This window comes from Natator depressus, chromosome 8 (genome assembly GCF_965152275.1).
Source record: "Natator depressus isolate rNatDep1 chromosome 8, rNatDep2.hap1, whole genome shotgun sequence".
Lineage (NCBI taxonomy): Eukaryota > Metazoa > Chordata > Testudines > Cheloniidae > Natator > Natator depressus.
In genome coordinates, this window is record NC_134241.1 from 589701 (window position 1) to 604036 (window position 14336).

General features: G+C 58.3%; 2 protein-coding genes across 5 annotated transcripts in view; one reads left to right on the forward strand and one right to left on the reverse strand.

Moving 5' to 3' along the window:
• The window catches only part of BRD8 (bromodomain containing 8), a 58538-nt gene extending 56922 nt beyond the window's left edge, over positions 1-1616 (forward strand). The window contains exon 30 of one of the 2 annotated variants that reach the window (XM_074960104.1): positions 624-1441. In XM_074960104.1, coding sequence (XP_074816205.1) covers positions 624-749 — 126 coding nt within the window. In that variant the 3' untranslated portion in view covers positions 750-1441. Of the gene's footprint in view, positions 1-623 lie in introns of both variants that reach the window. The other variant, XM_074960103.1, reaches the window with a different exon arrangement.
• A 3158-nt stretch (positions 1617-4774) lies between these two features.
• Positions 4775-13127, reverse strand: RMND5B (required for meiotic nuclear division 5 homolog B). Of its 3 annotated transcripts, none has more exons than XM_074960107.1 (10): positions 13063-13127; positions 10948-11099; positions 10090-10235; positions 8224-8370; positions 7685-7785; positions 6932-7098; positions 6576-6741; positions 6397-6499; positions 6170-6324; positions 4776-5632 (listed from the first exon to the last, which is right to left on the reverse strand). In XM_074960107.1, exons 1-10 carry the CDS (start codon positions 13122-13124, stop codon positions 5569-5571), a joined length of 1263 nt encoding a protein of 420 aa, XP_074816208.1. In that variant the 5' UTR covers positions 13125-13127; the 3' UTR covers positions 4776-5568. The 3 variants fall into 3 exon arrangements, with proteins under 3 accessions (XP_074816210.1, XP_074816208.1, XP_074816209.1); XM_074960108.1 differs by lacking the exon at positions 13063-13127 and adding an exon at positions 12896-13043; XM_074960109.1 differs by lacking the exon at positions 13063-13127 and having other exon boundaries at positions 4775-5632; positions 10090-10284; positions 10948-11087.
• Between the last annotated feature and the right edge of the window lie 1209 nt (positions 13128-14336).

The window sequence follows — 14336 nt, forward strand, 5'->3', positions numbered from 1 at the left end:
TTCTGGATCAGTAAGGACAGGCTGTGGGAGGAGTTGGGGAAGATAAGAAGTCCCTCTAAGGCAGCCGTTCCCAAATGGGGTCGTGCCCTGAGCAGATGGGGCCTGGCAGTCCCTACTGTGCAACGGATGCTGTCTTGCTCTACACAGCGTGACCTCTCCTCTGGTGTGTGCAAGGTCACGGCAGATGGATAATGCCATTTTGTTCTATGAAATGGCATGCTAAGCACAGCATGACCTCACATGCCACACAGCTACGAGGTCACGCTGTGTGGAGGATGCCATTTTGTGCTTCAGAATTAGGTACTCTGTACCCTCTGAGGTCCCAGAAGGAAATAATTCAAATGGGGTTGTCCCACAAAAAGTTTGGGACCCCTTGCTCTAATCTAGGGGGGTGGGAGGGTGAGAGACTGCTCAGTTGTGGGAAGGTTGCTTTACAATTTGGTTCAGTCACTTAGCGGTGGGGGTGACTGTAGGGTCAGGGGAGCTGTACTTTCCCCTGTGGGGTGGAGTGCAGGGGTCTGCTCTCCTCCACAGAGGAGTGGTAGGATTCGCACTCCCCCCAGTGGGTGGAGGTCACCAGCAGCTTTCCTGGGCATCTCTGATATCCTCTTCCTCTTGTTCAGGATCTGGGAGCAGCTGGAGGCTCAAAGCGCCCAACCTGTGTGATAATGATCAAGCCACATGAGGAGTACCAGGAGGCATATAAGGAGTGTTGGGAGGAGGTTGTGTCTCTTCCTATCCCCCTGTGAAGGACATGGGGAGTGCCTGCTCTGGAGCTTCTGGAAGGCTGGGCCTGCACTGCCCCAGCAATATTCGGTGGCCTCCGAGGACTTTACAAAATGAAACGTGAGCTGGTCCTGCAGCTACTTGCTGGGTGCTCAGTGTGCGGGAGAGGGGGCTGCATGGACCCTGGGCTTTTTACCTTTAACCAAAAAAAACCTGTTCTGAAATAATTGAGTAGCAGCTGCTGAGGGTGGGGGCAGATGGTGACTGACCTCCCCCTTGAAGGGAGGGGGACAGCAGGCTTACTGGACAGGCTAGCATTCCTGTGGGGGAAGAGTCCATGCCATGAGCAGCAAGTCAGACCTGTTCTGTGGTGGATGAAATAAATGTATTTGTACAGCTGTTTGCTGTGGGTTTTAGTAAAGCAGCTAGGCCAGTGTCAGTGGCACCCTGGCTTTAAGGCTACATCAGAGCATGAGGCCGATGCTCCAGCATCAGCAGGGCTGGGCCTGAAGGCTGGATAATGGGGGAGGAACAGGGGTGACTGTGTAGAAGTGACATTGACAGCACAGAAACCACTTTCTTTCTGGCCCACCAGCGTTTGCCCTGGAATAAATAGAGGCCATTCTGGGTGCAGAAGGGGCTGGAGAGGGTTGGTGTCCCGTTCAGTTCAGTTCAGTCCAGCCCCAGCTAGGTGGGAACCATTGTGTTTGGGGCCTGTGTTAGGAGGCAAAGTGGAGCCTGGGCTCAGTGAACAAAAGGCTACAGTGAAATTGGCTAAATGAATGTAAGGCAGCACCTGTGCCTAGCTACTGCACCATGCACTCCCCAACCATGGCACATGGCTGCCTGGTGGCCTCTCTGCATCAAAAATATCAGCCTCTTGCAGGATCACGGGGGGGAGAGGAATTTGGACTCATGTCCTTGCGGGCCGCTGCTTATGACCAGTCCCCACAACCCTTGGCTATGCCCAGCCTGCTGAGGGGGGTGGAGATGTATTGAAGTCTCGGACACATTTCTTCTCCCTCCTCACCACTGGTGGGGAGATGGCTCCAGCATGTGGGGTGTCTGCCAGGCAGTGGGGCTGGGATCTCAGCGCTGCAGTCAGCCACGCATGATGTGACTGTGCAGCATTGTGACACGTATTGATTCTATCCTAGTTGGTGCAAAAAAAAACCCCTCCATCCTTTCCTGCCGTTGCCCCAGTGTGCCCCACTGCAGTGCTGGCTGGGTCTAGGGGCAAACTGGAATGACAACAATTTATGAACCACCCCAGCCTCTGATTCAGCTGGGTCCAAAGAGCAGCAGAACCCAGGGGTGAGGTACTGACCAACTACTGGGCACCTTGTACCAGGGAGCAGCACTCTCTGCACTCTGAGAAACTGACTGCTCTGCTGTTAGCAGCAGGTACTGGCAGCTATCCTGGATGTACAGGCTGGACCCTCACCACTACTGGACTCCATCCTTCACCACCAGGTTTGGGTGATGGGAGACAGGGCTGCAGAGCTACTGCTGTCCTCATGCTCATGCTGCAGAGTCAACGCCAGGCTCCCAGCCCAGTCTCTGCTGGCCAGGCCAGCCTTGCCCCAAGAACAGCCCCAGCGCCCCGAGCTCTAGACTAAATCTGCCAGGTATAGCCATGCCCCACTTCTGTACACTCTGCAGCCTTTGATACTGCCTCTGGGGCAGAACCAAAGGTGCCCAAGCCAGGGCACACTCCGGCTGCAGCTACACAAGGCAGTAAATCATTTCTGTGCATAGCTCAGTGCAGCTGCAGCGCTCAGACGAACGAAACCCTCAGTCAAGATGCAGCTCGGACAACAGAAGAATTGTTCCATTAACCTAATTCCTGCTGCTCGGGGAGGTAAATTAGGCACAGAAAGACCCGCCATTGCTGTAGAAAGTGCTTATGTTATGGCACCACAGCCCTTGAGTATCTGCTCATCAACAGGGCAGTAGTAAGTACCAGCAGGGAAGTCACCGTGAGCTGGAAGACCCAGGGAGAGGTAGTATTACAATGGCAGCTACAGTGCCTGGGCACCTGCAGGTAACGCCCCTGCAGCCCTAAGCATGCGTGGAAATGCTGTGTGCCTGGAAGCAGGAAAGCCACTGGAGGCTGAGGAAACGATTGCTCTGCACTCAGCAGTGGCAGGCCCAGAAGCCCCAGCTGTACACACTGCATCCCATGCAGATGGTGGGGCAGGCAGGAAAGGGGTGCATAAATAATGAAAATATTTGAGGATCAGTGTCTCCCTAGAAAACGTGTTACTTGGGAAAGAGCTGTTCAGGCTAAGAACGCAGCAAAGGGAAAACAGAGGGATTTGTCACAAGACTAATTTTAGGTTAGTCCTGTGAATAAACGCTCAAAGACTAGATCGTCCCGCTTGTAACAAAAAGTGAGTCTGAACGATTACTAAGTATGATGGCTCTGACATGCCAAGCAGCAGAACGTACACAAAAGATGCCGAAGGAAAGGCACAGAGCATGTGACTGAATACCATAGTGAAATCAGCAAGGCAAAAGGTCACAGAAATTAAAATTGGGCGGGGACAGAAAAATGGAAGCAGAAAACGACGTCAGTGATTTGGAAACCAGCATGAGTAAAAGAAATGGCCAGGATTCAGGCACTTGGTCAATGATTTAAAGCCCATTCAGACTTCAGCTTCAGTGCTGTGATATTTTGCCCCATCTGCAGAGATGCTTCAAAAGGAAGGCTGGGTGTATCAGGGGACTGACTGGTTGCCAGTCTTTTATGCATCCAGGGGTATGACAGCCGCAGAGAGGCTGTATACACACACAGAGCCACTAGGTCTGGCATATTTCACTACTTTCTCTAGTGTTGTAGCTTCAAAGTAAAAACTGACCACAAATCACTGATTGCAATACACATAAAGAGACTTGAAAAGCATCACCAAGGATACTGAACCCTGAGGGGGGACCCAAGCACGCTTCAAAGCTGTGAAAGGCTGTTATAAACAGGACAGGGATCAGTTGTTCTCCATGTCCACCTAAGGTAGGACCACAAGAAATGGCATAATCTGCAGCAAGGGAGATTTAGGTTAGATATTAGGAAAAACTTCCTAACTAGGCTTCGTGAGAAGGTTGTGGAATCCCCGGCATTGGAGGGTTTTAAAACCAGGTTGGACAAACACCTGCCAGGAATGGTCCAGATTTACTTGGGCCTGTCTCAATGCAGGGGGCTAGACTTGATGGCCTCAAAGTCCCTTCCAGCCCCACATTTCTCTGATTCTTCGGAATACTCAATTAGCAGCTATAGGACAAACAAAGGACGACTAAGGAGTCTGGGAAAGTGAGGCAAAGCCTGCCCCACTTAAACACAAAGATTGGAGAGAGAGTGGCAAGATGGGCACTGGCCAGTCAAAGCAGCAGTGACCAAAGAGGAGTCACCTTAGATTCAGTGAGTACAGTCAAAGCAAAATCTTACCCTGGAATTGTAAGCATCTGCCATGATACCCAACAACGTGGCCACGACAAGTGAAGTGAGAGCAGACACAAGATGGAAACAAGCCACAAACTGACCATGAGGTGGACCAGCCTTACAGACCAGGGCTTGCCCAAAGAGAGGTTGCAGATGGGGAAGACTGCTGAAATGCCCTCAGGGACAGAGTGAGACATATTAAGCGTTAAAGCAACCTGAAGGTGGTTACATCAGTACTGTATTGTTTATAGTTTAAAGATAACAGTGTTTTAGTTCAGTAAAGAGATCTAAAAGAGGGACCACATGCTAGAGAATAAGTTTGCCAGGACGGCTAGCCATGCCACACTCCTGTACACTTTATCCAGTCTTTGGTTTCCCCGTGATCCCTCCGGCTGGGGAAGAACCAAAGGAGCCTAGGACAGGGCAGTCACAGTAGAACGTTTGTTACCTGGTTCTGTTTAGAATAAAGGGTTTATCTCAACACTGGTCTGCTTGTCATAAAGCTGCTACCCCACCCCCAGACTTAGTGTCCTGGAGCCCCTATGTGCCCCCTCCCATTCTGTCTCCTTATACCCCCTCTACATGCCCCCCACCTCACCCCTCCATTTTTCAGATCTAACAGCAGCTCTTCCCCCTCACTTCTGTGCCCTATTTCATAGGCTGATGCAGGGGAGGCGGGAGAACAGTCCCAGAGGGACAGCTAGCCCCAGCCCCCACATCAGAAAGTGGGCCCCCTCTTACAGTGGGGTTCATGTCATCTTTGGCCCCAAGCTGTTAAGGACCCAGCCCTCCTTTCTCCCAAGGCGCTCAGAGAGCAAGGGGGAAAGACTAACAGGCTTTATTTTCTGGAATTTATAAAATGGCTCCAGGCAGCTCCCGCTTTAATATTTACAATGCAAAAAATATCAGTAAATGCACAAGGGACTGTACAGCATGGCCATTGCACTGGCAGAGGGCTAGGAATGCTCCTGTAGCCATGCCTGAGGCCAGGAGGGGCTCTGCCTATTACTGAGCAGAAAGACAGCTGCCCAGCAGGCCAGACCGACAGGATGGGAGCACAGAGTGAGCAGGGCAGCGTAAGCCAGATGACTAGGAGAGCACACACTGAGGCTTCCCGCAGCTCACCGCAGCAAGCACGTCACACTGCTGCTCTGTCCATTTCAGCTCCCTTTCTCAGGCGGCGGTCAGGCTCAGGTCCACTGCTCTGGACTTTGCCCTAGCTCTGCAGGAGGAAGGGACCCCAATGGGGCTGCAGTGGACAGAGCTGCTCTCAGACCCACAGCCTAAGAGGCAGCCCACGCCCTGCCGTGGGCAGCACCACCGCCTCTCGCACTGCGAGGGTGGGACAGGCCACCTAAGGGGAAGAGCAGTGACCTGTTGCCACAGCCCTTCCAACCGCACCAGCGTCAGAAGATGATGCGCTTCCCATCAGCCGGGTTCTGCTCCATGGGGCAGTAGGGACACTTCAGCCTGAGGAGAGGTCCAGAGACAAAGGCATCAGGTGGGAAGGCCGGGGAACACAGAGAAAATGGCAGAGCTCTGGGGCACTGCAGGGCCGACGGCAGCAGAAGTCTGCCCCTCCCGTCATAGCCCAGTCCCCAAGGCTCAGTCTAAGGAAGGCCTGGCATCCCCCAGGGGCACAGGGTTGGCCATGGGCAGGCAGCAGCACTGCTTGTGCACCCTACTTCCCAGCACCAGAGATAACAAGCCCTGCTTATCAGCATCCACGGCACCCAGCCTGTTCAGGCTCACTGCTACCTGCAGCACCCAGCTGCAGGAGAGCAGGGGGGCTGGGGAAGGTGATCTGGCCCAGACTAGCACAAGGCCAGCCAGGAACCCTGGCAGTACAGGGCACAGGCCAAGGGATCTTCAGAGCACTCACACTCCCATGGCACCAGGCTGCATCACACAAAGTGATGCCAGGCGAAGGCCCAGCCTGCGGGACGGGGGCTGCAGGGCAGAGGTGGGTCAGGGTCCACGGCGTGAGCATCAAGAAACCAAACTTACTTCCCCCCATTGATGAGCTTGTTGAGCGCGTCCCGGGAGATGACATGCCCACAGATGAGTTTGATAGGTGGATTGGAGTCAGTTGTCTGCTGGCGAAGGATGGGGCAGGCAAACACTGAGTGGTACCAGCACTTCATGCCCAGCTCAATTTCAATCTGCCAAGAGAGCACAGGGAGGTCAGCCCCACTGCCCCACCACACCCCGCTGCCCCACGAGATGGCACTTACAGGCAGCTCGTCCTTGTGGCTCCAGACACCTGTGCACTGTCTCTGCTCAATCACCGCCTTGATGTTCATCAGCACGGGCAGTGCCACACATCCGGACGCAAAGCTGCATGAGAGGGAGACGCCTTAGAACTTGGTGGTACTGCTAAGGGGGGCCCCGCAGGCCCTGGCCTGGGGCTTACCTGACACTGAGAGGGGATTCCACCGAGAGTCCCAGCAAGGCACAGGCATCGCGGGTGAAGGTCTCGCAGATCTCTGTCCAGTGCCGGGCATCCAGCAGGTGGCAGTACGGGGAGTTCTCAATGCCCAGAGGCAGGTACACCAGGCTGCCCATCATGACCTGGATCTCTGAACAAAACAACACCCTGGTTGGCCTCAAGAAGCAACATGGCCACAGCCCCCCACCCTGTCCTGCCAGTGCCTCCAGTACGGGGCTAGTGATGGGGCCCCCTATAGCCTGGGAACGGGGCTACCCAGCGGACAATTCCGTGCCCCACTCGGGAGGCCAGTGGCAGGGCCCCACCTGGCACAGTCTCACCTCGCTGGTGCAGGCGGGCAAAGGGCTGGAAGTGGCGAGCGTAGCTCAGGGCCTCCAGCTGCTTGTCAGGGCCGCCAGCCAGGAGCCGGATGAAGTGGAGACGATGCAGCTTGAATTCCAGGGAGCTGTTCAGCTCCAGCAGATGCTGCCTGTTTGAGATTGCCCAGCTGGATAGGAAAGAACAGGGGGCAGCTAAGGCCTGACTGTCCGGGGAAGGTGGGCCAGGACAGCCAGGAAGTTCTCGCTGATGCCCAACCTGACAAGACGAGGGTGGGGTTGTTCCCTTTCCTGGAGACTGTTCTGTGTGAAATGCCCCTGGCCGGGCTGGCCTAGAGGGCTCCTTTCCCTCCAGTGTCTGTAATTCCAGGGACTACCCAGGTAGCACCAGAGTCAGCTGGGGTGAAAAAAGGAACGTAAGTGGCTCATGGGCAAGAGGGTGCGTGTCAGGCCCTGCAGATGGCGCTGCCCCAGGAGGGCTGGTTGGGGTGTTAAGGAGCATTGTGCTTGTAGGCCTCGTTCTGACTGGGATGCAAGGTGCTAGGAGCATGCTCCAGCAGGCAGGGTGAGTGCAATCATCATGTTAGCTGGGGTGCACCGTGCTCCCCCTTGACTAGCCAAAGCACCTCATACCCCAACCCAGACTCGGTGCATGAGTCAAGCAGAAGGGGAGGGGCCACTTTCAGTAAGGATGCGGAGGCTGTGGGCAAGGAGGAGCACTGGGATGCTCAGCGCTCCCAGATGATTGGTTCTTACTCCAGAGCTGGACGCAGGTCCTGCTTGTGCAGCGCTTCCAGGATCCGGTTCAGCTCCAAGAACGGCTGCTTGAAGTCCAAGTCCACATTCAGGGTGGACTCCTGTGGAGAATGAGAGCCAGTGGTCACATCCCACCAGCCTCTTGGGGAGGGCGGCATACAGCAGGCAGCACCGGGGCAGAGGGGTGGTGCCAGGAGAGGCTCCCCAGCCAGAGATGGGCGAGATTTCCTACCCTGCATGATGGAGAGAGGCCCTCCTCCTTGCAGCACAGAACACATGCAGGGGAGCAGCAGACTTGGCAGCCGCAATTCGGTCCCTGCAGAGCTGGGGAGGGCCTCATACCAACGGGCCTGGGTCGGCTAGAGGTGCTGGCCTGGAGCGAACCTTGCCAGTGGCGAATGCTGAGTAAGGCCCACTCACCAGAGAGCAGGCCCACAACACTGCTGGTGCCCCCTGCCCCAGGGAGGCCACAACCCTCCCTCACACAATGCTGCTGTGTGGCAAGCTAGCGCCAGTGTCGTGACCAGCAGCCCTGGTACCTGGGACAGCTCCTCTGCCACGCTCAGCATGCCCTGCTGGTACAAGTGCTCCACAATCGCCATCTGCAGAATCTGCTGCTGCTGCTGCTTCTCCCGCGACTCCCACACCGAATCCGAGACCACGCTGCAGAGCTCGGCATCAAAGTTCTGGGAGATGAATGAGAGGAGTCAGTGGTGCCCCTGAGAATGAGGGGATGCCCCCCCATCTATCACCTTCCGGCCTGATCACATGCTCACAAACAAACCCCCTGCAGCTTCCTGCAAAGCCACCCCACAACAGCACGCTCCCACCCAAACCACTACAGCCCCTGCACTGAGCTGCATTCAATTGGCTGACTGGATCACAGCCTCAGAGCCACAACATCTCATTTCTGGGTGGCATAGTAGTAGAAAGTCGTGACACTCTGTACCTCAAAGCAGCACCCTGGACCCCCCATATACACCCCATCATATAAGTATGATCTATTTCATACAAAGTATGTCACGTAAGGAATCATATGAAAGGTCATGATCCGCAGAAACCCATTGTTCTGTCCAAATATGTATGCCGTTATTGTGTATGAAGTTGTGAGATTTTGCTATATGGTTTTTACTGAAATATGTTGCTAGTTCTCTAGTGACAACAAAGGAGGTGATCCCCACCCAGGAGGGTGTTAAGTGTCCATTAAACAGCAGAGGAGTTGTAAACAAGGGATTTACAATGCAGTAAGAGGGCTGCACAAGCATCACACAAAGGGGGATTGCTCAACTCTGTGACTCAGCAAAGCCCACCTGGGCTAATGTTTTCCATGCACATGGACTGAGGATATAAAATAGAGGACAGTGGACTCATGCTTTGGCCTTTCTCCTCCCCCACCTATGCTGGAAGCAACAAGAACACTGGGAAGACAAAGATTTGAACTGAGGAGACTGGTCCCAGGCTTAAAGAGGAAGCCTATGTATTAAGAACTATAACCTACTTGCAACATCCAGTGGGGTGAGAAAAATTGCTTGATCCAAATACTGCCTAATGTAATAAGGTTTAAGATTTAGACTGCACACTTATCTTTTATTTCCTTTGGTAACTATCTCTGACCTTTTGTGGCTACCACTTCTAATCACTTAAAATCTCTCTGTAGTTAATAAATCTGTTTTATATTTTACCTAAAGCAGTGTGTTTCAATTGAAGTGCTTCGTAAATCTCAGCTCAGTTTACAAAGGCTAGTGACTGTCCTCTCCACATCGAGGGAGGGGCAGACTGGGTAATAAACATACACTGGTCAGGCTTCTAATCAGGGCAAGACGGAACAGCTTTGGGGTGCAAGGCTGGGAGCTTGGAAGATTTACTGATTCATGAGTGGTTCATGAGTGGTTCAGGGAGCATTCATGCAATTTAGCTAGGTGTGGTGTCCACATACTGTTAGGGTACTGAGTGATAACAGCGCCTGAAGGGGTTTGCTGCTTTTCACTAGCAAAGCATTGTGAGAGACAGCCCAGTTTGGAGAGCTAAGGGGGCACAGCAGTACCCCAGTTCCAAGTTGTACCCTGGGGAGTCCTTCACAGAGGTGAAACGTGAGCTCCTTAGGGCCAAGAACACATCAGCACAGGAGGGCCCCGATCCTGACTGCAGCACATAAAACAGGCATGAACCCACAGGAGCAGGAGGCACTCAGGACCACAGAAAGCCCAACACCATGAGAACTGGCTCCCACCATGATGCCACTGGGCACCAGCAGATGAGGGAGACCTTGCGGGATATCTTCTCCCCATACTCCAGCCTGCAGAGGGCCAAAGAACCAATGGAAGTGAAAGCCATCACTAAGGCAGGGATTCCCATCTGGGCCCCCAGGTCCAACCCCTGGATTCTAGACAAAAGGGGGTACTCACCCTATCGATGGCTTTGCCCACCCTGGAGACACTGCTGTGAATATCTTTATGGTCCGAGGCCAGTTTCTGCACCGTGTCCTTGATCTTTCGACAGCACTGGGCCATCATCAGGGAGAGTGTGGCAGACAGCGGTGCCCCCTGCAGGGCTGCAGCAGAAAGGGTCTTCAGACCTAGCTGCGGGGACTAGCCAGGAGCCTATTCCAGGAAGTGCAAGTCCCTTACTGCCAAGGCTTTGCACCAGAAAAGCAGCAGCTTTGAGCTACATCTGCCAAACACTGCACCATGCACCAGAACTCCCCCTCCCCCGCCAGAACAATAAGCCACTAGGCTAGGCTTCAGTGTGACTTCTGTTTAACTAAGCACCACTCTAATCCACCATGAAGTTTGGGCAACTGCTCCCCGCTGCAGGACTGGGGTCAGGAGCAGCCTGAGCGTCCGGGGGCCAGATAACGCAGAACTGATTGGGAGCAGCTGGAAATGGCTGGTGCAGCCGAGGACTTTGACCAGTGCTGGTCTAGAGCAACAGCCTCAGATACTCAGTATCACCCTCTGCAGGCAGATGCCTCACAAGCTCACGCCCTGACAGAAAGCTCTGCCAGGATTTCACCCCCCAAGAGCTGGTGTGTCCCCGCACTGGCCTACAGCCACCCCAGCCAGAAGCAGGGCTGAGCCACAGCGCTGTCTGCTCAGCAGATGGAAGTGGAGGTCAGTCTCCATCCATAGATCTGTGGTCAGTGACCACCCCACCTGGACCCGGCGCTCTGCCCCTGAGCACCATGCTACGGCTTGGGAACAGGCCCGGCTGCAGGAGGAGCACAGTGCTGTGTCACGGCCTCACTCTGGCGGGCTGGGTGGTACCTGTGCTGCTGAGCTCCTGGCGCAGTTGGCTCACGTAACAGAGCAGCTCCTCCAGGCTCCGCTCACAGTGCTGCCCGTAGCTCAGGAACTTGTGCAGCACTTTGTCCAGCTCTCGCTCCACAAAGGCGCACAGCTCCATCATCCGACGGACCCTACAGGGAGAAGCACAACACACAGGCGCACAGCTCCATCATCCGACGGACCCCACAGGGAGACATCCGACAGACCCTACAGAGGGAAGCACACCGCACAGGGGCACTGCTCCATCATCCAACGGACCCCATGGGGGGGGAGCGCACGGCGCAGGCACGAGGCTCCATCATCCGACGGACCCACGGGGGCAAAGCGCATGGCACAGGGCTCCATCATCCGACGGACCCACGGGGGCAAAGCGCATGGCGCAGGGCTCCATCATCCGACGGACCCACGGGGGGGAAGCGCATGGCGCAGGGCTCCATCAGCCGACGGACCCACGGGGGGGGGAGCGCACGGCGCAGGGCTCCATCATCCGACGGACCCACGGGGGGGAAGCGCACGGCGCAGGGCTCCATCATCCGACGGACCCACGGGGGGGAAGCGCACGGCGCAGGCGTGCAGCTCCATCATGCGACAGACCCGTGGGGGGGGGAGTGCACAGCGCAGGCGCGAGGCTCCATCATCCAACGGACCCACGGGGGCAAAGCGCATGGCACAGAGCTCCATCATCCAACGGACCCACGGGGGGGGAAGCGCATGGCACAGGGCTCCATCATCTGACGGACCCACGGGGGGGGGGAGCGCACGGCGCAGGGCTCCATCATCCGACGGACCCACGGGGGGGGGGAGCGCACGGCGCAGGGCTCCATCATCCGACGGACCCACGGGGGGGGGAGCGCACGGCGCAGGGCTCCATCATCCGACGGACCCACGGGGGGGGGAGCGCAGGCGCGAGGCTCCATCATCCGACGGACCCCACGGGGCGGGGGGAAGCGCACGGTGCAGGGCTCCATCATCCGACGGACCCACGGGGGGGGGGGGAAGCGCATGGCGCAGGCGCGAGGTTCCATCATCCGACGGACCCACGGGGGGGGGGGAGCGCACGGCGCAGGCGCGAGGCTCCATCATCCGACGGAGCCCACGGGGGGGAAGCGCACGGCGCAGGCGCGAGGTTCCATCATCCGACGGACCCACGGGGGGGGGGAGCGCACGGCGCAGGCGCGAGGCTCCATCATCCGACGGACCCACGGGGGGGGGGGAGCGCACGGCGCAGGCGCGAGGCTCCATCATCCGACGGAGCCCACGGGGGGGAAGCGCACGGCGCAGGCGCGAGGCTCCATCATCCGACGGAGCCCACGGGGGGGGGGAGCGCACGGCGCAGGCGCGAGGCTCCATCATCCGACGGAGCCCACGGGGGGGAAGCGCACGGCGCAGGCGCGAGGCTCCATCATCCGAGGGACCCACGGGGGGGGGGGGAAGCGCATGGCGCAGGCGCGAGGTTCCATCATCCGACGGACCCACGGGGGGGGGGAGCGCACGGCGCAGGCGCGAGGCTCCATCATCCGACGGAGCCCACGGGGGGGAAGCGCACGGCGCAGGCGCGAGGTTCCATCATCCGACGGACCCACGGGGGGGGGGGAAGCGCATGGCGCAGGCGCGAGGTTCCATCATCCGACGGACCCACGGGGGGGGGGGGAGCGCACGGCGCAGGCGCGAGGCTCCATCATCCGACGGAGCCCACGGGGGGGAAGCGCACGGCGCAGGCGCGAGGCTCCATCATCCGACGGAGCCCACGGGGGGAAGCAAACCACCACCAAGCGCGCGCCCCCCCGACGAACTCCCCCGCCGCCGCCGCCGCCGCCGCCGGCCCCCCCGCAGCCCGGCCCCCGTCAGCGCGCGCTGCCCCGCCCAGACCCCGCCGAGCGGGGGGCTCCAGCGCCGAGGCCCGCCGGGCCCGGCCCGCTCCGCTCACCCGGCGCCTGGGCAGCTTCAGCGCTTCCGGCAGCTGCCGAGTGCGGGGGCCGGACTGTCCTACTGCGCGGCGGGATCCCCCTCCCCGGGAGGCGCGCAGTGGTAGGTTCCTACGGCAGCCGGCGTGGGAGGGGGCGAGACTGGCCCATTCCTACGGGAGGGGCTCACCTAGAGACCGGCCCTCTGTCTCCCGAGCTTGGTACCGCCCGTCCACAGTGCGGGCAAACCATCCTCACCGGGCGGGGGGAAGGGGAGGGCGCTGGAACGTACCATTTCCCGGGTGTTTAACCCGACAGTCCGGGCGACCAAGCTGCCGCGCAGCGCACGGCTCCTGGCGGGGGCGGGCAAGGGGTGGAGGGAACGGTGCCGGGGGGGTCAGTTCTGGCGGGAGGGAACGGTGCTGGGGGGGGGGGTCCTGTGCTTGGGGGAGGGAACGGTGCCGGGGGGGGTCAGTGCTGGGGGGGGTGGGTTCAGTCCTGGGGGCAGGGAATGGTGCCGGGGGGGTTCAGTGTTGGGGGGAGGGAACGGTGCCGGGGGGGGGGTCAGTTCTGGCGGGAGGGAACGGTGCCGGGGGGGGGTCAGTGCTGGGGGGGGGGGTTTCAGTCCTGGGGGCAGGGAACGGTGCCGGGGGGGTTCAGTTCTGGCGGGAGGGAACGGTGCTGGGGGGGGGTTTCAGTCCTGGGGGCAGGGAACGGTGCCAGGGGGGTTCAGTGTTGGGGGGAGGGAATGGTGCCGGTGGGGGGGGGGTCAGTGCTGGAGGGGGGGGTTTCAGTCCTGGGGGCAGGGAATGGTGCCGGGGGGGGGGGGTTTCAGTGTTGGGGGGAGGGAACAGGGGAGGGGAGGGGTCAGTGCTGGGGGGAGGGTATCAAGGCCCAGACCAGCTCTGCTCCTGTGGAGGGAACAAAACCTGGTGGGTCAGCAACCTAGCAGGGAACCCATAATACCATTTGTGATCTCCTGACCTTCATCCTGGCCCCACCAGCCCCAAGGGCCTGGAGTGGGCGTCCCTGCCCCCCCACCCTCCCCTGTGCTCCCTGCCTCACGCCCACAGCACAGGTGCTGCAGCTGCACTCTGGGGCTCCCGCCTCGTGCCAGGCCCTGGGGAAGGGTGAGACAGTGACCAGCGTTCCCTGGGCCCAGGTGAATACAGGAGCTGGTAAGGGGCCCAGGATTCTTCAGTGGGCCCAGCCCTCAGCTCAGAGCTTTGGGCTGCCAGGCCAGGCCAAGGAAGCACTTCTGGCTCCTCTGGAGGCATGCACACCTTGAGCAGTGCTGCGCATACCACGGTCTGAGCGCCAGACCAATGAGGGGCCCCAGGGCCAGCACTGACCCTCCCGGCCAGGAGCAGACAGGGAGTGGCATATGCAGATCTGGATCTGTTTTCAGAGAGGAGACATGCAGCATCCAGGGTGGAGGGAGCAGGTTAGGACTTCACGTTTCCA

Coding starts and splice junctions, on each gene's coding strand:
- RMND5B (XM_074960107.1), bottom strand. CDS start 13,124: ATGGTTTGCCCGCACTGTGGACGGGCGGTACCAAGCTCGGGAGACAGA. Junction 7,786..8,223: donor TGGCAGAGGAGCTGTCCCAG/GTACCAGGGCTG, acceptor CATTCTCCACAG/GAGTCCACCCTGAATGTGGA. Junction 6,325..6,396: donor GCCACAAGGACGAGCTGCCT/GTAAGTGCCATC, acceptor CTCTCTTGGCAG/ATTGAAATTGAGCTGGGCAT.